The sequence below is a fragment of the Mauremys reevesii genome, linkage group 1 (genome assembly GCF_016161935.1).
Source record: "Mauremys reevesii isolate NIE-2019 linkage group 1, ASM1616193v1, whole genome shotgun sequence".
Lineage (NCBI taxonomy): Eukaryota > Metazoa > Chordata > Testudines > Geoemydidae > Mauremys > Mauremys reevesii.
Genome location: NC_052623.1, coordinates 157,875,339 through 157,898,404, shown reverse-complemented (window position 1 = coordinate 157,898,404; position 23,066 = coordinate 157,875,339). Strand labels below are relative to the sequence as shown.

At 43.2% G+C, this 23,066-nt stretch overlaps 1 protein-coding gene across 3 annotated transcripts in view; it reads left to right on the top strand.

The window, feature by feature from the left end:
* Positions 1-23,066, top strand: part of EFHC2 (EF-hand domain containing 2) — an 88,923-nt gene that overhangs the window by 28,114 nt on the left and 37,743 nt on the right. For 2 of the 3 annotated variants that reach the window (XM_039532095.1, XM_039533317.1), the window contains exons 4-7: positions 5,115-5,338; positions 14,748-14,999; positions 16,499-16,645; positions 16,979-17,117. In XM_039532095.1, the coding sequence (XP_039388029.1) occupies positions 5,115-5,338; positions 14,748-14,999; positions 16,499-16,645; positions 16,979-17,117 (762 nt within the window). The remainder of the gene's footprint in view (positions 1-5,114; positions 5,339-14,747; positions 15,000-16,498; positions 16,646-16,978; positions 17,118-23,066) is intronic. The other variant, XM_039532774.1, reaches the window with a different exon arrangement.

Sequence of the window (23,066 nt, the reverse complement as noted above, 5' to 3'; positions counted from 1 at the left end):
CGAGGTTACAGTTAGCTCCTCCAATTTAACTGACTCTGATTATCTAAAGTTTTATGATGTTTCCTGGAACATTTAGATAATCAGGATTCTATCATGTTTATTCAGGGCCAGATCATGCTCTTGCTGCATGCTCACACAGGTGAGTGGATATAAGGAGCCCTCTTACTCCTCCATGCTTGCTTTTTCTATTGTGGGGTGAGCAGAGGCTCCTGGAGTGTTCTGTGAATGTGGCCTTTGAGTGAATAGAGCAGGGGTAGGTGACCTATGGCACGTGTTCCGAAGGCGGCACTGCAAGCTGATTTTCAGTGGCACTCACGCTGCCCGGGTCCTGGCCACCGGTCCAGGGGGCTCTGCATTTTAATTTAATTTTAAATGAAGCTTCTTAAACATTTTAAAAACCTTATTTACTTTACATACAACAATAGTTTAATTATATATTATAGACTTATAGAAAGAGCCCTTCTAAAAACGTTTAAATGTATTCCTGGCACGTGAAACCTTAAATTAGAGTGAATAAATGAAGACTTGGCACACCACTTCTGAAAGGTTGCCGACCGCTGGAGTAGAGTGAAGGCTTCACTCATTTCCCTCTGCCTCCCTTTACTCAATGCATGGGCCAACATAGCTGAGACAGTGTGTACGGAAGGTAAGATATACCAGGAAGAGTGCTGATGCTGTTTACTTTCCCTGTGGAGTTAGGAGGATGTAGAGACTCAATTTTGACATAATTTGTTCCCTGCTCTGCTCAGCAAGATTACAATTTAACTTTAAGCCTTCCTTGCATCCCTTTTTGATATTAAAGATATCTTGTAAGATGTCATTGGACTTGTCCAAATCAAAAATAAAAGCACACTTTAAAGAGACACAGGCAGGGGTGCTCTATAAATATATTAATAACTTCCTGACACCCAGACTTCAGTGAGGATTGTGGAGAGTCAGTCCACCAGTCATGCCAGAAAAGTTAACATGTTCTGGCTCCTGGAGTAAGCATATAGTGAAAATAAATGCTAGCACCACAGGCTGGTACAGAAGAGAAGCTGTATTCCAGATAGCAAAATGAGTATAATGAAGAAGAGGGTTGGCCCTTCTGAACAGAAGGAGATTAAAAAAAATCAATAATGCCATAGAATAGTCTGTTGGATGCTGCACTGTATGAAGTAACATCTACTTAACGAGGTGAAAGAGGTGTTAGAGTGTTCACTCATTCTGAGTGATCTGATCGGCTGAGCATGCATACACAGGTCCTCTTATAATGGATTCTTATGGCAATTTTTTTATGTGGAAAAGGTTCCCCCCCCCCCCGACGAAAGTAGGATAATAAAAGTTTAAACTGTGCTGCACACAATGTCTATTAAATCTCAGATTCACCAGTCTAAAGTTTATCATCTACAGTACATGTGAAGAAATGAACTTGATCAGGCATAACAATAGCTCATTTTTTTTAAAAGGGTGCTTTTGATACCCTCTGCACAAGAGATTTTCCATTGGCAAAGAAATTCTTACCTACCTAGCACCAAGATGAAATGTGTATCACAACCAGACACAGTATTCATGAAAAATTAGTTGAAACTGACTCTTGGAGTTTTTGTCTACACTGGGAAGATGCATCATGTTAGAAAACCATCACCTAAAGTATTTTAACTAAAATGATAATTAAACATGATTTTGCCCCTTATATGGGTAAGGAAAGTTGTGTTTAAAAATATGTAGCAGGTCATGGTTAACCCAGGGGGAGACCTGTCAGGGCGATCACTGGGTAACTCAGTGAGGCAGAGGTGGAGCTGGTTTGGGCAGGTGCAGGTGGATGCTGGTGTAGGGCCAGCTGGTGAGAGAAGGCTGGAAGCCTGAGGCAGGAGCCGTGCAGGCTGGAAGCCCAAGCAGTCAGTAACACCACAAGGCAGAGGGAGAGTTCCCAGCCAAGTGGTGACGTTGCACAGACTGGCTCACTGCTCTCTCTGTGGGATAAATAGCTGTCCACGGGGGTCATCTGACCTGGTCCTGGCTTGTGCGTTGGCTGTTGCAGCATGCCTGAGGGATGAGTCATTTCAGGCTCTGGCTGAGGGATTACCTCACAAGACCCAGGTGTTAACCATGACCAGCTAACACGTTTTTAAACACCATCTGTGCCTGTGTACAGTTGGTGCTAAGTAGTGTTTTACATCATGTTAATTAGAATGTGTTATGATTTGTTGTCTTAGTGGAGACATGGTCTAAATGTGCACATAGGTAATACATTGATACATCATTAACCGGGAGGAATATCTTTGCAACTCATTGTATGGCTCCATAGAGCAGGCTTTGTCTATCGTGGGTATCCAGACCTGGTGTTGGACTATCTAGATAGTAGCTCATAATTATTTTCCAGTGAGAGGTTAGTGACACAGATATGATATATGTGTGACTTAACTGGGTCTTAAATTGTAGCATGAAAGTAGGGGGCAAACACAGGGGGAAAATGTATTTATTTATTTGGTTAACTACCCTGAAAATTAGAAGAAATTGGCATCTTTTCTGAACAGGAGTGAATATTTGACAAATAACTTTGAGAATGCAGGGCTGGAATGTAACCCATCTAGAGCCATTCCCCAGGGAAATAAGATCTCCAATAAAGCGTTTCCATGGGCTAACTAAGAAAAAAAGCAATTCACACCAAACAGGAATACATAAGAGGAATCGCAGCAAAATTACCACTTCTCAACATTGGAGAAATTTAAAAAGGGGATTCAGGTGGTACCAAGTAGAGTGCAAGATGCACAGTTGAAAGATATTGGGACGAGACCTCCTACTTGTGTGAAGAGTAGGGACAAGACCCCATAGATATTGTATATGACACACACTTACACAGTACACACTTAATGTACTTAAGCACGTCTAACTTTAAACAGGTATAGTCCCATTGAAGACAATTTACATTTCCGTAAGGTCCCTTTGTGCTGCTCACAGTGTAACAGTGCATTAGTATAAATGAGACTCGTGTACCACAGGACACCATCTGCTGTTCATTCCACCCTTCCCCTGAGAGTCCATTTTTCCAGGCAGAAATATCAAAAGGAAAAAACAATGCAAGACTTGCAGTGTGATGGATGTAAAGTTTGTCATTCTCAATGTTGGGAGTGCCTGTTGGGAATGATCAGCCCTAGCGGGACAGGTATCCAGCCAAGAGATGGAAGAAGGGCTACTAATTCATCAGTTCTCTTCCTAAAGTCAAATACGCGGACATTTAAAAAATATTATCTGTGAGGGCTTGGAGGTGGCATTGTCTGTTATCAGTTGTGTCTGTTTTTTGACTTCCATGATTCAGCATGGAAAGCAACGGTCTCTAGGATAGATGCTTGCAGGCACCCCTGGGTATAGTAAAAGGCTGAAATATGACAGAGAGGAGGTGGGGTGGGGAGAGGAGATTAGACTTGTAAAAGCAAAACTAAGGCTGCTGTGGATGGGCCAACTATGATTAGGCAGCTGGTGTGCTGTGACCACTGCTTATTGTTCTGTATTTAATTTGTCTCGTTACCTGGTGCTTCCCCCACCTGGTGGTTGTTTGTGCTTGTTATCACTCATTTCACAATTAGATTGTAAGATCACTGAGGCAGGGACCATTTCCTTGTGATGTATTTGTACAGTGCCTAGCACAATGGGGTCCTGCTTCCTGATTAGAGCACCAGTGTACTACATAATATAAATAATAATGGGTAATTGGGCAATCAGCTGATTATGGCTGGCTCTGTGTAACAAGAAATAGGGCAACAAGCAGTTTGAAGGTTAATAGGATTTAATAATGTTCAGAACCTCTGAAAAGAGATTCCAACAGTTAGTAACCCCAGTCCTCCTGGCGTTTTATAAGTCAATGAATGCCCTTGTCTCCTTATCCTGTGGCTGCAGCACAGGACGTGGACTCAGGAGTTCTGGGTTCTTGTCACAGACTATCTGTGGGAAAACTGAGGCCCCAGGAAGGGTTAAATTACTTTGTTTCAATTGATGGATATTAATTCTGTCTACTTCATGGGTGGGATGGTGTTTACAAATACTAGTGAATTAACACAAAGTGCTATGATTGTGAATAATAGTAAAATGTAAAATATATACTGGTCCCCCAGTGTCTGGCAGATAAAACAATAGTGGTTTCCTTTCTTACGTGTGGATATTAGTAGTCACCTTGTTCCCAGGGAGCTGGTCCTTTGCTTCAGGGATTATAAAGAATAAAATTAAAGCAAGTCCTAAATTTGTCTAGGTTCAAAGTGAAGTTTATTTTTTTTCTGATAGGGTTTTGGCCCCTGTCAGATTGGTGAGCCCTGAGCCACTTCTCCAAGGCAGTGGTCTGCATTTCCCCACTGGAAGCCAATCAGTCCAATATTTCCCCTGCTTTCAACTTACTTCTTGGTGACCTTAAGATGAAGGCCCCTGCCTCCATGCTTGGAAGTTAAGGCAGTTTCTCCTGGGCAGGACACTTGTCTTCTCTTATCACAGTGATGGATTACTGTTCTCACCCTGTAGAGTGTTGTATAGGGACATCCCATCTCTGCCATCCTTTGTTCCCCAGACCGTGTCATCCAGATGTCCACCTCCATAGAGTTTTAGCCATTTGGTTTTTGTGTGACTTTTCAACTTTCTCTTTAGAAAATAACTGGTGATAAAAGGCAGTAGGGGCTGCCATAGCTTCTCAACAGAAGTGGCAAAGACTGCCCTCCCCTTTGGATGGTCATCCATTTTAGAATGCTGCTAAGAGAATACCTGCCAATCATGTTCCGAGGTCTAAGAGCCCCAAGCTGGGAATCTGTTCTAATAACATACTTGTAAATCTTGGTCTCAGAAGGTAATGATTTTCTTTACTTGCGTCACAGAGGTGTGTTTGACCTCAGTATTTGGAGAGTGATTTGGGAACTTCTGAAGGTGTTGAATGCAAAGTATTGTTGTTATTAGAAGAAGAAAAAAGATTGCTCTTTACATATAGTTGTGTGCACAATCTTTGCTGAACAAAGGAATAGTTGTCTCACTTTCGCTGATTTTTTTATTTTATGTGGGTTCTTTCATTTTTTAAAAAATAAAACCAGCCTACTAGGTTAATGTGAAATTTGATCCTTGGAGCAAAAGATACTTACCTTATCATTTTGATACAGGAACTATTGTCCGACGTCATCGGATTCCACTGCCACCTCCTAACGAAGATCAGTTTTATACTGTAGATTATTTCAACATCAATACAGAAGTAATCTTTTATGCCCGAAGATATAAGATTGTAGATTGTGATCAATTCACAAAAAATTTTTTGAGGAAGCTGGGAGTCAGATTAAATCCTCCAGCATATCATCCAGAAGACCCATACACCAGAGACCGGCAAAAGGTAAGGCAAGACAGTGATGGTGAAAATCTAATTTTACAAACAAAAAAGCCTCTGTGAATTCATATGCAAAGTATATTACATAAGGACATTTCTCCTGCAGCAAATTAAAAATGTGTCCAAGTAACTATTTTAATATATGTTAATTAAATTTGGAATTAATACAAAAAGAATAAAGCAGAAAAGAAAATACCCATTTTGTTTACTTTGACTTACTATCAAAAGCAATAGCACATAATATAGTCCCAGATAGGTCAATTTTCCTGTTGATGTGCACATCTACTTTGAAGCAGAGGGGAAGCATTTGGGGAATAGCTAGCATGAGAAATTCTTACGATAAAAGTAATATCGGTTGTGTGTATTTGCTTGATAAAACAGTTCTTATCTGTTACTGAAAATTGTAAGAACACAGGAGTGAAATTGTCTTCAATGTTTGTCTGCATGTAACTGCACAATATTACATTTAATATCTATATGTATAAAATGAGTTACTTCCAGCCCTACATGTGGTGAATCAGATTTATTGAGACAAAGTATAAAGAACGAGATTGTCTGTAATAAATCTGATTCACCACATGTAGGGCTGGAAGTAACTCTTTTTTAATATAGATATTAACTGTAATACTGTGCTAGCTGTTCCCCAGATGCCTTCCCTCTGCTGCAAAGTAGCAAGAATTCCTCATGGTTGTTTCCTACATAAGAGCTCAAACAGGGAGAATCCAGTAGATGATTGGGGATCTTCTCAAATAGCAAACAGGGGAGGGATCAGATGATCCGAGTGATGCAGGCCCTCAGCAATAAACTTTAACATCCTTTTCAGGGTCTGGTTGAATTGTTCAACCAGACCATCCATTGGCGGATGATAGACAGACATATATAGAGTCTTTCATTTTAGTAGATCACACTTCAGTAACCAAGAGGTAAAGTTGGTGCCTTGATCAGTAAGACTCTCCTTAGGTACTCCTTACTCTGGCAAAGATTTTTAGCAGTTCTTCTGTAATAATCTTTTTGCATTGGGGACATGCAGTGGGATTGCCTCAGGATAGTGATTGGCGTAATCAACTATAACTAATACATGTTTGTACCCAGCTGCACTTTTTTCTAAAGGCCCTATGAGTTCCATCCTGAGGCTTTCAAATGGGATGCTTACTGTGGGGAGTCAGACCAGAGGGGCTTTTGTCACTCCTTTAGGTCCTACTTGTTGGCATTTGGGGCAGGAGCCTATAACTTCTTGGTGAATTCTGAGCCAAAAAAAGTTATCCGGAATCCTGACAGGGTCTTCTCATGATTGAGGTAACCCGCAGAGAGGGTATTGTGAGTCAGTTGCATAACCTCACACCTCTGAGGCCAGGGAATGAGGAGTTGCAACTGAATTTCACCTGTCAGTTGGTCTTTCTCCAACTGGTACAGTTGCTCTGCCTGGAGCACAAACCAGGGGTACTGCTCTGCTTGTTGAGGGTCTATCACCTCCCTGTTCACCACTGGCAGTTGGTCATAAATAGGGCCCTACCAAATTCACAGGCCATATTGGTCAATTTCACAGTTATAGGATTTAAAAAATCCTAAATTTCATGATTTCAGATATTTAAATCTGAAATTTAATGGTGTTATAACTAAGGCTATGTTTTAGTGATGGGTATTTTTAGTGAAAGTCACGGACAGGTCACGGGCAGAAAACAAAAATTCATGGCCTGTGACCTGTCCATGACTTTTACTAAAAATACTAGTGAATAAAACTTGGCGGAGGGGACTGCCTGTGGGCCCCACGGCTGCCTGGGGGAGGGCAGCCCAGCTGCTTGGGTGGGAGGGGGAGAACGGCAGCATGTGGCCCAGGACCCCCGCTGGTGCTGGGGGGGAGGTTTGGTGGGGCCAGCAGGCTCCCTACATGGCTCCGCACCTCCCCCTGCCAGCAGCAGCAGAGTTTGGGTGTGGGAGGTGGCAGGGGGTTGGGGGCATGGGATGGAGTGAGGTGGGATCTGAGCGGCGCTTACCTAGGGGGCTCCCCGGAAGCAGCGACATCCCCCTCGCTCAGCTGCTGGGTGGAGGCGTGGACAGGCAGCTCTCTGCGCTGCCTCCGCCTGCAGGCACCACCCCTGCAGCTCCCATTGCTGCTAGGGGTGGGTGCCTGAGCTGTCCCTGAGCCAAGCGCACTGGCCGCTGCAGAAGTCATAGAGGTCATGGAAAGTCACAGAATCCATGACCTCCGTGACACACTCGCAGTCTTAGTTAGTTATAACTGTAGGGGTCCTGACCCAAAAGGAAGTTTTGGGAGGATCGCAAGGTTATTGTAGGGGATTCGCAGTATTGCCACCCTTACTTCTGCGCTGCTGGTGGTGGTTGTGCTGCCCTCAGAGCTAGGTGGCTGGAGAGCGGCAGCTGTTGGCTGGGAGCCCAGCTCTGAAGGCAGCGCTGCCACCAGCAGCAGTGCAGAAATAAGGATGGCATGGTATGGTATTGCAACCTTTACTTTTGTGCCACTGCCTTCAGTGCTGGGCACCTGGACAGCAGCCACCACTCTCTGGCCACCCAGCTCTGAAGGCAGCACAGAAGTAAGAGTGGCAATACCGCAACCCTCCCCCCCAGTGGCCTCCTTTTGGGTTGGGACCCCTAGTTTGAGAAATGCTGGTCTTTCCTTTGAAATCTGTATAAAAATACACAAAAGACCAGATTTCATAGGGGAGATCAGATTTCATGGTCCGTGACGTGTTTTTCACGGCCGTGAATTTGGTAGGGCCCTAGTCAAAAACCTTCCCTCTGATTCTTGATGAGGTCAAGTCCTTCTAGTTAGAATGTCCCCTTCCTGTTAGGGGGACCAAGATCACTTTGTTGTTTGGTGGCCCTTCTCACTGGGATGGATCCCCCCTCTCCAGGGTCCTACCTATACCTGCCAACTTTGCAGAGTTTGAGATCCCATCTCCCAAGGCACCCACAATTAATTCTTCTGGGGCAGGTTTAGACTCCCTCAGTACCTCAGAGAAATGCTCCCAATCTCATCCCCAGATAATGGGGCAGGCTAGTGTTGAGGCCAGCCCCACACAAGAGACTTCGTGTTTTCCCCTATAGTCAACTGCACGTGTACATTAGGATAGGGTTTAATATCTCTGTGAATATACTGTAGAAAGATAGACTCCCTGGGTGCTCAGGATTTGGGACCAAGTCGTCCTGGACCAGGGTCTGCCCACACGGGGAATCCATCAGACCATCATCTCTGTACCGTTTATCTGAACAGAGACCATTACTTTAGCTGGTGTTTGCTTATCGGCACAGCTATCTGCCTTTCACAGCTGTCCACAACCACATTCCATGTAGCGGCACTTGTGATACCGATGACCTGGGTGCCCACATGAAAAGCAAACTTCCACTGCTGGCTGAGTGGGCACTGGCCCTAAGCCTAATGTTTGAGGTAGCATTTCCTTATGTGGCTTTTCTGCTCCCTTCCCCAGGCTTTCCTGCAGAGGAGTCCATGTGGCTCCCACCGACCTTTGTTGGGACTGGGGCCTGAGATGCTGGGGTTTCCCAACAGGGACAGCCTGGGGCCCCTTAGAGGCTGGTGCTTCTGAGATCATACTGCCTGATCGCCAATACCCCTGGTGAGTCGAGGGGCTCCCTTGGCATCAGGCAGGTTCTTGTGTGAGCCACTTCAGCAGCAAGATCATCTTCCATCAGCCAGACAACATCGGCTAGGGACTCTGGCTGGTGTTTGAGTACCTTGTGTCTACCTCAAGCTGGAAGCATGTGGGCAAACTGCTCCACCCATGATGAGCTCAGCCAACTGAATGCTGTCCAAATCTCTGGCTTTAAACACCGTCAGCATAAGTCTCAATTTCTGGGCAACCATGCAGGGTCAGGCTCCCTGGGGGAATTTCTCCCCATGGAACCTCTGTCAGAAGGTCTCCTCCATGACTGCAGGGTAGTCGAGTACAACTGCTTTCACTTGCATGCAGTCGTGGGCACACACTGTGTCCAGCTCCCAGTATGTAGCCTCTGTTGGTCCTGTCAGGTCAGGTGCCAACAGGGTGGCTCACTGGTCAGGTGGCTACTGGGCTGCTGTTGCTACTCACTCAGACATTACCAGGAAAGCCTCTGGGTCCATCCTCAGGTCTCATCTTAGTGAGTTTCACTGACAGGTGAGGCCTTTGGGCCCTGGAGGGGAAACCCCTGGGAGAGCCTGGGCTGCATGAGGCCCTTAACTGTTGGACCAGCCTTTGCTGCTTTTCCTGCTGTTGTGCCTCTAGGGGCCAGGCCAGCTGTTGCTGTTGGGTTGCCACTTGCTGCAGGAGTTGCAGCTGCTGCTGATTCTCTATCATTCCACTTGAGAAGATGCTTGAGATCCATGTTGTCTGACCTACCAACTCAGACCTGTAGAGGTGTAGGGTGTTTGACCATCTAGGTCAATCAGTCTTCATTCTCTCCAGGGGTGGGAAGGAGTCCTGCATTCTTCACCAGTTGTGAAGGGGTTGACTCACTGATGGTGCCTCCTTGTGGTGAGGCATGGCATAGTAGCTCTCTCCCCGCTGGGCATCTCCTGGCGATGGTTGCTCCTCTGTGGTGATCTGCTCCTTTCTGTGACTTGGTCCTCCAGCCAGGTCACTTCACAGTCTCTTCACTTCTGGGGTAGTCCATGAGCAAAAAATGAAGGGAATTAATGCAAATAAACAGAATTAATAAGAGTCAGAGGGGATTGACTCCATCTCAAAGTATATCAGAGTCTGTCCCTCACTTCCCTCACAGCCTTTCTCAGGGGCTGAGCGTTAACAGTCTGTCCTCTTCGCAGGTATGCCCACTAGTGAGCTGCTGTTAAGCTCCTCCTTCAGCCTGTGCATGCTTTGCAAGTATAGCAGGCAGAGCTGCCTGGGCCCAGAGCATGTCTTTCACCCTTTGTTGTCCAGTGTGGGGTTGTATACCCAATCACAACATCCTACTTATGATATTGCGTAGGCTGAATGAATATTAATAAACCTATTAGCCCTCATCTTCAAAGGAAACCTGCACAACACTTTCAAAAGACAAGCCTGGGAGCTTACATTCAGAACTCTGGTAGACACTAAGAAACATGGACTGCATAGAAACATTGGATTTATGACTTATTACAACAATCTGTAACCCATTAACAACCCACCCCCTCAGCTTCCTCCTCCCCCTCTCACCTCACCTTTAATAGTCCCTTGAAATATGTGTTAACTACTTGTTCTAAACAATCTGTTCTACTGTATATTTAACTGTGACACTAGAGTACATTTCCCAGATCTGAAGAAGAGCTCTGTGTAAGCTTTAAAGCTTGTCTCTCTCACCAATGGAAGTTGGTCCAATAAAAGATATTACCTCACTCACCTTGTCTCCCTAACATTTTTAAAGGTAGATTTAATTGGGCTCATGGGGGGTTACCAATACTTTGGAAGATAGAGCTAAAATTCAGAGGGATGTTGATAAATTGGAGAACAGGGCTATAGACGACAAAATGAAATTCAACAAAGACAAATGTAAGGTACTACATTTAGGGAAGAAAAATCAAATACACGAATACAGAATGTGGGATAACTGGCTTTGCAGCAGCACTGCTGAGAAGGATCTGGGAGTTGTGGTGCATTACAACCTCAAAATGAGTCAGCAATGCGATACTGTTTCAAAAAAAGCAAATGCAATTTTAGATTGCATTAACAGAGGCATAGCATGCAAGTCATGGGAGGTGATAGTACCACTCTACTCTGCAGTGGTTAGGTCCAGTGATGAGCTGCCAAAATCATAACAACCGGTTCCCTCGGGGGGGGGATCATGCCCCCCCCCCGGACTCCTGCCCCAACCAACCCCCCCACTGATTTTGTTATCATCAGTAACAAAAGTGGTGATTAAGAAATATGAATTGTGCTATGCCCAGATGTTGGACAGCAACAGATAAGGCATCTCCAAAAAAGATTAGACTCAAATATAAGACAACACAAACTTATTACATGTTATGCAGCTTTCAAGTCTGAGGTCAACACTCCCTCAAATAGCAAAAGGAGGGCACAAAATCTGAGGCCACAGGGAAAAGAATGGGGGACACCACTTTCACCTACTGAAATAAGCAAGGGTCCTTATAAATTATACATTACACTGCAATGTGCAATTCCAACTGTAACAAGCAACTGGGCCATTTAAATCACATATGCCAACCTGACTGGTGAAGCTGGCTATACTAGGAAGGTTTAAATCAGTGCTCTATCAGGTATCACTTACATCATGAGCCATTAAAAAATACCAGAGAACCAAAGGAAGCAAATTATTTCTTAGTGCTGAACAGTCCTGTAGAGATTTGATTTTGTTGTCCCATAAGAAGGCTGCATTACCATAACACTCCCTCCCTCCCCTCGCCTGAAGTTGAGTGGTTTAAAACCCTGGAATTTTGTTCAACTGGCAAGTTGACCATCTCTCTTTCATTTTCAAAACAAGCTTGTGTTCACGTTTGCTGCTGCCTATACATCTCATTCCCATACTGTGCCGCGGCCGGGAACACGGGGCCAGGCAGGGTCGCGGCCGGGGACGGGGGGATGCCGCGGGGCCCGGGGGGGGGGTGCTGGGGCCGGTGGCCAGGGAGGGTTGGGGCCGGGCGCGGCCGGGTGGCTGGGGAGGGTTGGGGACGGGGACGGGGGGGGGAACACGGGGCCGGAGGGGAGTGCCGCGGCCAGGAACGCGGGGCAGGGGGGGTGCGTGCCGTGGCCTGGGAGGGGCGGGGTCGGGGACGTGGGGCTGGGGAGGCGGGGGCGGGGCGGGGACCCGGGGATGGGGGGGGCGCGGCCGGGTGGCTGGGGAGGGTCGGGGATGTGGGGCCGGGCAGGGTCGCGGCCGGGAACGCGGGGGATCACGGCCGGGGACGGGCCGCGGCTGGAGACCGGCTGGGGCACAAGGCCCCCCCTAGTTTCCTACCTCAGGGTCGTCTTCCTGGGCCGGGGAAGCCTGCTTGCTTCTCAGCCCTCCCAGGCTTCCCACGCGAAGAGCTGATTCGCGGGAAGCAGGGGGGGAGGAGAAGCAAGGAGGAGCATTCATGGCAGGAGGTGGAGGCAGAGCTGAGGTGAGCTGGGGCCGGGCAGCAGGGAGGGAGCGCTTGTTAAATTTAAATGCCCTTTTAGAACCAGTTTGTCCCCCGGGGAACAACTGGTTCTAAAAGGGCTTCTAAATTTAACAACCGGTTCGCGTGAACCGGTGTGAACTGGCTGCAGCTCACCACTGGTTAGGTGTCAGCTGGAGTGCTGTGTCCAATTTTGGTAGAGAAACTGTAAAGTATCCAGATGCTAGCAACAAAGATGATCAAAGAGGTGGAACACAAGCCATGTGAGCAAAGGCTAAAGGAACTGGATATGTTTAGTTTGGAAAAGAGGAGATTCAGAAGGGGACATGATAGTGGTCTTCAAGTACTTGAAAGGTTGCCAAACAAAAAAAAAAGATGGAGAAGAGTTGTTCTCTCTTGCCACAGAGGGCAGGACAAGAGACAGTGGGTTCAAACTACAGCATAGAAGATTTAGATGAAATCTCAGGAAAAATTTCCTAACTGTAAGAACAATAGGGCAATGGAACAGACGCCTAGGGAGGTTGTGGAAGCTCCTTCACTGGAGGTTTTCAAAAGGAGGCTGGATAGGGATAGCCATCTGTCTTGGATGTTTTAGACACAACAAATCCTGTATCTTGGCAGGGGGTTAGACTAGATGACCCTTGCAGTCCCTTCTAACTCTATGATTCTATGGTCCAAGCACATGTGTGACTGTAGACTCATTCATTTGGGCACTTTTCTATGTCCTCATTAATCCCTACCCCTTCTACTTAATAAAATCATACACACAGCTGTAGTGCAAATTCCAGCTGGTTCTGTGGCTCTTATTTTTCTGTAACTAGTCAGTGGAAGACAAATCTTTTATTTTACTATGATTGGGCTGCTCAGGACCACTCTGAACAAGGTGAAGCCTCTCTTGGCTAGATAGACCAGGCTCTAAATAAGCAGATGGCAAAAAGAGAAAGATATGAGAGAAGCAGGAGGAATAAGGGTGGGAGTGGAAAATGCTACACAAACAAGGTGCAGTAGGAACGTTAGATTCACAACTCTACAGTTGCTCAGACATAGCCATGGAAAAAGTAATGTTGCCTAGTTCCCTCCTCTTGTTTAGTCTGATCATGGCACCTTGGAGGTCTAGGGAAAAGAATGCCAAATTGTGTGGTGGTAAATTCCTGCATTCCAAAGTTGGGGGGTAGTGGTGGCGATGATGGAAATGCTGGTGCTGGTTGGTTGTGACATGGATGTGCAAAGCTTCGGATCACGTTCTAGAAAGTTTTCAAGTTCCCCTTAAGGAGAAGAAAATATCCAAAAGTTGTCCCATCTAAATGCTGTATAGGTCATGCTGGATGCGTCCTAAATGCTGGATGCATCCACATATAAACCATCAAAAATTTGTCTCGATTCATCAAGTTTAGTCTGTTTCTAAAACAATTATGTAAGCTCCCCAGAAGCCTTGAAAACTCCAAATCAACAGTTTTTTTATTTCAGACACCTTGGTTTACATCATCTCTTTGACTGAATCCTATGCTTTTTTTCAGCAACAATTTTACATATTTTTTGCCAGTTAAAATGACAATTCTGCCATCTTTTATCCTCTTTGGACAGTGCAAGTTCTCAATTAAGGAAAGCATCTGTATTCAGGACAGCATTAAGCATGTGTTTAAAGTTAAACATATATAAAGGCTGTCCTAAATTGGGGCCTAAAACTTTAACCCAGGGTAAGATTCAATGCAACACTTCTCCATCCTGGAACTTCCTATGACTGGAAACTGCTGCTTTTCAGATCTTGTACGAAACGGGATATATTTTCATTTTGAAGCATATGTGTAATTCCTATTTATATAAATGAGTGCATGCCAAGAAGAGAATATACACCGTTCAATAAGTGTAAACAACATAGATCACTTTGTAGCTCAAGGTTTCATATAACCAAATCATTATCTGTTAAATCCTGTAAAAAAAATTTTTAGTTTAACCTTTCTTCCACAATAATTAATTACTGATAAAAATATCTTCAAAGCAATCAAAGAGGGTGATGTTTATCATGAAATGTAGCCATATAGGTACCAGACATAATTTGTTGAAACTTGTGTGCTACAGGTTATTAATATCTTATCATTAAAAACTTGACAATTTTCTGATCAGAAGGACTGTTTATAGCAGGAGAAACAAGGATTTAAAAGTCTAAAAATAATTGATCTTTTCAAAAATATACCGAGTATCCTCTTTTTTCAAATACTATGTTGTGTTTGATTTACTGTAGCTAAATTACATAATTTGAAACCCTTAAACTAGTCTGAGAACATGTCTTTACCCTGTGTTTTTTTTCCTGCACTTGAGAACATGTAATTTTTAAAAAGCTGTCTTTCATTTCTCCTTGATCTTCAGATTGCAGATAGTATGAAGCCCTTGCGCCCTTATGAGCGCTGTGACACTCTGAGACAGTTTCTGGAGTACGATGGACACGTTTTACGTTTTTACTGTATATGGGATGATACAGAATCCATGTTTGGGGACCCACGAGAACTTATTCTGCACTATTTTTTGGCTGACGATACTATTGAAATAAAAGAAGTGATACCAGTAAACTCAGGCCGGGATGCTCTTCCACTTTTCCTCAGTAGGAAGAAGCTACCAAAGGTGAAGAATAAAAAATACAGCATATTTTAAGTTCTTTTGCCAACTAACAGCTTAAATGCATTATTTTGAAGTTCCTGTATTAGGAGTATAATGATAATTACAGTATATTATCAAAATGACTGAGAATAACCACAATTATAGGATTTTTTTCTTGCCTACGTATTTGATCACACAATAGGTACAAAAATTATAAAAAATAATAGGCTTGGGCATGCTGTACTTAATCAAGAAGAGAGAAAATTCAGATGGGCAAACTAATAGGTTTGTATTCCTTTTACTTATACTTTTATACCAATGGAGAAGTTTAATAGTTTATTACTCCAGCACTCCAGTGGAAATCAGTGGAAATCCATTGAAATCAGTGGAGTTACACCATCATAAAACTGATATGCATTCAGAATTAGGCCATGATTTTTTCCTAACTCCTTCAAAAAAGTCCAGTTTCAAGGTTCAGCAATGTAAATTATTGCTAGCAGCTACAGTATCATTGCTTTCACTTGATTTCTTAGGGTAGTACCTAATCTAAAGCCAGTTGAAGTCAATGGGAGTCATTCTACTGACTTCAATAGATATTAGATCAGGCCCTTAGAGAGGGTCTACTAATTAGTATAGTCCTCCATAACTTACTTACCATTTTAGAGTTTGAATACAATGTTTTTGTGTCGTTCCATTTTTATACTGGTGATGGACTTGCACCATTATAGGTCTGGAGTAATGCAGTGATGAATTATTTCCCCCCTCCTTTGCTTTTAATATTTGTTATAATATTTAATTCTATAAGCCACAGGTGTTTACAGGCCAAGTTTAAAAAACAAACAGATCCCTGCCTTGAAGAGCCAACAGTCTGGGACCCTGATCTTGCAACAAGCTCTGACTTAGCAGACCCTGTACCCATGCACTGCTCATTGAAGGATTGGGATTCAAGGGTCTACTTCTCTCTGAAGCCCATGGAAGTTAGAGAAAGGGAAGCAAAGGATTACCCAAAATGGGGATGGTATACAGGAAGGACTGGGGTTACATTAAAGATAATGAGATCTGTTTTAGTTATATGCACATCTAGTTGATTCTTTTTGGTTATAACTAGAATAAATTACTAGTATAAATTAAAAACCTACTATAGGAACATTCATCACAATAGAATAGGCTGATTAGCTCTTCTCTATATTTGTGCAGCACCCAACACAATGGGGCCCCAATCCTGTTTGCAGCTTTTACATGCTACAATAATATAATAACTACCAGTAATAATAAGATATGCAATACTTTAGTTGTGCTAACCTTTGCTTTCCAGTTGCTTCAGAGAAAGAGACTGTGCCCTTGGGTGCACAATAGGACTCTGAATGTTTAGTTTGAACAGCAGAGTGGCTTTGGAGGTCAGTAACATAAGCACACCTCAATATAGTCACTAAAAATGTTCACACAAAACCAGTCATAAAAATTGTCTCATACAACCACTGGTTTTGTTTGGTAACTGAAGTCTCTGTTTTTTGCTTTATTAGATGCAGTTCTTAAGCATCTGTTCTCTTTCCATGCAGTATGCTCCAGCAGGGCTGTATCAGCCTGGTGCAATCACAGATCGCACAGTTCTCAATGTGTTTGGAGGCTTAGTAGGAAACAAAGGCCGTTACATTCTGGACAATCGTAAGGTCAGATATTTTTGAATACCTCAGGCAATCTAAAGTAATTACAGTTGTTTTATCATTTCTAACATCCTGCTTATCTAAAACAAAGAAGGTTATTTGTAAGAATGGTAGTGTCACTGTAGAACTGCTTAAATGAGCAGTGTTGACATTTAATATGCAGTGTTTGTGAAAATGTTTAGAAAAAGCTTTAGCTTGGAGTGGGAGTAAAAACATCTAAAATGTGAAATATGGAGGTTTTTTGGTTAAAGATCAAATATTTATGTAAAATTTCAACAGTTTTTTTTTAAAAAGAAAGTTCCATAGAGGTGCTTCTTAAATCTTTTTTTCTTTTATTAGACAGGAACTGTGCATCAGGAATTTTACAAAGACTCTGACCTGACAATAGGAGCAGTGATCAATGTTTGGGGAAGGAGGGTAAAACTCTGTGACTGTGATGAATTTACTAAAGAATATTATATGACAAAGTATGGAATCAGTAAGTAGTTTATATTTATCCTTTTCTGTGCTTGCTTTTAAACTTCGAATTTTTAAAAGGTTAGTCTCTATTAATAGAAACCCTTTTATTTTTTTGAATTAGAAACTTGGAGCAATATAATCTGCTTTACGTAGCTAACAGCAAAATAGTAGTTTTGCAGGGGTCCCAGTGGAGTTGTTATAGAGTCAAGGCCAGAAAGGACCACCCGTCTGACGACCTGCACATCACAGACCACTAAACACCACCCAGCCACATCCAGACCAAGCCCAAGAAGCAGAATTAGACCAAAGTGTTACATTCTTCAGGAAACTGAACTATTGTGTGCCAAAGTCAGTGAACAGGACTGAGGTGCACCGATGCAGTGGCAGGGAATTGATTTAGTAAGATGTTCCTAGCAAGTGACCTGTGATCCATGCTGCAGAAGGCAAAAAATGCCCAATATCTGTGCCCATTTGACTTGTGGGAATATTGCTTCCCATTCTTGGATATGGTGGTCAGTTAGACCCTGAGCATATGAGTGAGACCCACCAGAAGCCCCTGAAGTGTGAGATTTTAGGAACATAAGGCATGAACGGTAAGAGATGTCTAGAGGTGCCTAGCCCAGTCCTCTCTCAGTGCAGGCAACCCTGTCATACAATCCTACTTCATACATTATCTAAAAGCTAATTAGGTTGTTTGCCCCCATTGCTCCTGTTGGGAGGCTGTTCCAGATCTTCACCCTCTGATGGTTAGAAACCTTCTTCAAATTTCCCCACCATGGTCAATTTATACCCATTTATTCTTGTGCTGACATTGTCCCATAGCTTAAATATCTCTTCACGCTCCCTGTATTTAGAGAGAGCAGTCGTATCCCCTCCCAGCCTTTGTGTTGCTAAACAAGCCAAGCTCTTTTAGCCTCCTCTTGTAAGGTAGGGTCTCCATTCCCCTCATCATCCTAGTAACCCTTTTCTACACCTGTGCCAGTTTGAATTCATCTTTCTTGAACATGGGTCATCTATCATGATCTATTTAAGACCAACACAGATTTGCATGTTGTGCCCTTGACTGTTTTTATTTCAAAACCAGGACAATAAAATGATCCTACATATCCCTACCTTCAGTCAAAGTATGTACAAGAATGTACATCTGAACATTTGGGTACACTGGCTTCAAGACTAAGCTTGATGAGTTTATGGAAAAGATGGTATGATGGGATAGCCTAATTTGGGCAATTAATTGATCTTTGACTATTAGCGGTAAATATGCCCAATGGCTTGTGGTGGGATGTTAGATGGGATGGGATCTGAGTTACTACAAAGAATCCTTTCCTGGGTGTCTGGCTGGTGAGTCTTGCCCACATGCTCAGGGTTTAGCTGATCACCATATTTGGGGTTGGGAAGGAATTTTTCCCCAGGGCAGATTGGCAGAGGCCCTGGGGATTTTTCACCTTCCTCTGTAGCATGGGGCACGGGTCACTTGCTGGAGGATTCTCTGCACCTTGAAGTCTTTAAACCATGATTTGAGGACTTCAGTGGCTCAGATATAGGTCAGGGGTTTGTTACAGGAGTGAGTGGGTGAGATTCTGTGGCCTGCATTGTGCAGGAGGTCGGATTAGATAATCATAATGGTCTCTTCTGACCTTAAAGTCTATGATTCATATTCTTCCCATCACACTGCATTTTGTAAAGATGTCAGATCTATTTTCTGAAAACTGTTGCTGAGTTTAGGTGTTTGTCACTTGAGATGATTCAGTGCATCCTCATAACAAATGCTGGCAAATCTACACTTAATGCTCTTTACTATACAGAACCTGTGCTGTTTGGAACATCACAGCAGCTATCCCATAGTGCCTCAAGAATTGCAAACTGGAGCACTGAATTTTGGAAAACAATCAGCATTTGTCTCCAAGATGGGAAAACATTCTGGGAGTATGAGATTTAGTTTAGCGATCCCAGAATTCCCCAGTCAGAATCAGAGCTGTTTTTAGTATGGATCTCTCCTTGGAAGAGCAGTTTATCCTACCATCGATTTAGTTATCCAGTGAATAGATACTGAGTATATGGACTGCTCAAAAGTGGTGAGAAAAGTACTGCTACAACCCTTTTCTGACATGAGAAACAAGATATCTGGGTCGATCTGTTTGTGACCCTGACTCACGACCAGATGGAACACAGAGTTTGGACCGAAGTCCAATGAACTCCTTGGTGGAATGAGGTACTGTAGTGCTGTAGAACGACAGCAATGAATGGCTGAAAAACATCAGAAGGAGGAAGGCCACCTTTTTATTTCTCTGGAGCTTGGCCCAATATTACAGTAGAAGCCTTTATTGAAGCTAATTACACATATTGAATACTGCTTCTTGTCTCACTTGTTGGCATTAGAAGAAAACAGTTGGAACAATACTGGTGCAAATATGCCAGGCATTAAACAAGACCCTATCAGAACGTGTTGTTAAAATTAAGAATGTCCATACTGTGATTACTGGAATGGTGAATGGGACTTCCGTAATTGGGGTGGTGTGTTAAGTGGAACACACACAACCATTATCTGCCCACCAAGTAATACAGCTAAATATTACATCTGCAAAGGTTGTTTCTCTAGTGTAATAGTGGCTGGTTAACTGCTGGTACTTGTTTATGGATATTAACTTCAGCTAGTTGGGCAAGTTTATGAGAGGGCAGAATGGCACACACATATCGGAAAAATAAATAGTGTGTAATAGGGTGGTAGGATTTATGATTCTATGTAGAAATGCAGGCATCTCGATGTGACCCACCTTGTTAGCAGGGGTTAGAACCTTGCATAAAGCTGCTAAGTTCTGCTGATTTACTGTGGCACATGTTAACCCCCTGGATACCCTGTCAGGATGGAAAAAGGTGTGACCTTTTAGTCAGAGGGGACTAAAGGCAGAGACAAGGAGGCCCTGTGGGTAACTCTTGGAACAGGTAGGGTTGGGGGAGAAAGCTCAAGGTTGGGGTTTATGTTTTGTTGCTTGTGAGTTGCCTATAAATTCAAACCCCAGGAAGAGGTTACGTTTGTCCTCCATGGAGCTTGTGCACACTTTATTTGGAGTGGGCAGACATACCGTGTACTCTCCGTGGGCTTGATCATGCAGTGTGCTCAGCACTCTGTCCCTGATCCAGCAAAGCACTCAAGCAGGTGCTTAGTTTTAACTTGTCTTCAGTAGGACTGTGCCCTTGGCAAAGGTTAAACACTTGCTTAAGTGCTTTGTTAAATTGGGACCAGAGTGCTCAGCACCTTGCAGGACCGAGCTCACTGTTGCTGTTGTGATTTTGAGTTACTCGTCTTACCCCCTACTGTTCTTTGTACAAGCATTTATTTGACTATATGGCTTCAGCAGGAGTTGTATGCTGATAGAATTGCCTTTTAGGAGGACCAGGAGATTTCTCTTGATGTGCAGTGGTTATGATAAGCAATATGTTTCCAATGATTCTGCCTGTTTTTCTTGGCATAATATTTGTGAACACAAAGGGAAATTTTTCAAAGGACAGCGGCTTTGTAAACGATAGCTCATGCCCTTCAGCAGAAAGCCTGACGTTATTATGGATGAATGCAGCACTGATCTGAATGCAAGGGAAAGACACCTTAATGTGGGATATATTCTGCCTAAATTTTGCTAATGCAGCTGCATTGAAAGAGAAGGGTGATCTGAATGCAGCAATAGCCACATATACATTATAAACAATGCATGCCCAAATGAAATGGGAAATTGACTCATGAATATGTCTCTGAGGAGAACTATATTTATGCTTTTTACTTACTGTCTCATCACAGCACAGAAGTAGAGTAAGAGGCATCCTTTCTTAAATACTTTTCTATTATTTATTAATTAAATATTATGTGGAGGGGGAAGAGGGATTTCTTGTGAGCCAAAATACATAGTGTCACATTTTTGGCTGCACTGCCAACCATGTGACAAATAGGTGCTCTTGTAATATTTCTTTTGAAAGGCAGGAGAAAAGGAGGCATTGCCTCCTTGTTTTACTTGGTAGGTGAACTGTGAAGCAGGATCCCATTTCACTAAAATAAAGCTGGAAACTAGGGGAGGCCTCTTCTATACCTGTTGGTTGTTGGCAAATGCATGAACCGAGCATTATGTCCAGGGTTAGTCATCTGTTTTCAGTCCAAGGGAGTTTCAAGTACTTTTAAAACTCCATTGAAATTGGAAGCAAAAGATGAAATCTCAAATTTGAAAGCTGATTTCTTGCTAGCGTAATGTTTTTGCTATGCCACCGAACTGGTCCTTATCACCATTTTTGCTACTGAGAAGACTAATATTCAAGTTTTTTTATTCTTAAGGGGGACTGGATGGCTCTGGGGATTAATAATGGGCTATATAGTTTTTTGCCTTTATGTTGCTGGTTCAGATCTTGTTCAGATCTTGTTTCATGATTGCAAGTGGTTAGAATGTAGTGACTGGTGTGTTATGTGAAATGAATTTGATAGTATCAGTGGGCAGGTGTTCTGATCATAAAAACCAGCCCCACAGTAAGATTCTTTGAATTGCTCTGGAGACTGAACTGCTCTCTCATGCATAGAGTACATCTTCACTACACAGATAACTCAGGCTCTTACCTGGGTTTTAGCACGAGTTCCCTAATATCTAGATAGAAAATCCTCTGACTCAGGTCTGAGAGTGCTTTAAGCCCAGGCTAGGTTACATTGCTCAGCTGGAGGACTGTGTTAGAGCCCACTTTCACTTAGGCTAGAACCCACCCACCTTGCAGTGAAGATGTAGACAAAATCACTAATGTTCTGGTAGTCCTCCGATGCCCTTCCCACAGTCCCTCCAGACAGACAAGTTCTTCCCTCAACTGGCTGGGAATGAATTCTACAGCAAAGGAATATGGGATATACCTCCCTCCCATCCCCCCCAGACATGCATGTCCAAAGGCAGAAACAGTGAGGACACATTAAATAGGATAGGACTTTGCAGTGGGGGCACTCACACTTGGGCACCTAACCCAGGTGCTCAGACCCAGATGCCAGTTATCCAGGTTAACTGTGGAGTGAAGACATACCCATAGAGATGATCCTTCAGTTTCAGGATTGAGGTGCATTGATGCAGCATTGTGGAGAAAACTGCCAGTGCCTATGGTGTACCTGTCCTGTCCATGAATAGGATTTAATTACCAAAGGCTTTCAATACTACAGTAAATTCACATTAAAATGTTGGAAGGAATGTTAGAAGGTCATCATAGTAGGGGGCAACCAGCAAGGAGATGGACAGATGTTGTGCAGCAGATCATTGGGAGATCAACTGCTGTGTGTGCAAAGTTAGCTATAGATTGAGAAGGCTTCCGAAAATACTGCTATGTTATCACTAGTATTCAGACTTGAATAAATGGACTTTACTTACTTTATTTTCTGCATTGTTGCCTAATGATTTGCAAGATGTTTTTTGGGAAGAACATATAAGAACATTGTGTTACTCTGCAGATTGTTACAGCAAGAGACATATTTACAAATGTTCAAAAAATATTTCTGCTTAACTGTTTTGTTACAGACTTTCAGGACTTTAATAGCGCTAAAATATGAGTTCAGGGATAACACATCATTAAATTGTTAGGAATTGGTTCTGAAGGTCAAAGTTAAAGACCACACATGAATATTACATAATTACACAGAGCCCAATCTAGACTGGCTTTATGTAATGGGACCTGGGAAGACAAAAAATGGACACCTCCATACTACAGCAATTGAAAGTTGTGGTATTTTGTTGAGATCATGACTTCTTAGTGCTACATTAAGCATGGCTGATTATAGGTATGACTGACACATTAAAACAAATGTGCAAGTGCTGAGTACCAAGAGAGTAAAACTAAATTGAGCAATTATCTTTGTCTTGTCTACTAGACATACACTAGGTGGCACTGTTGGAGTGCAAGAAAGATCTTAATCAGTGTTCCATTTGTTATGTAAGTCCCACAAATTAAAGCTACCGTAGGT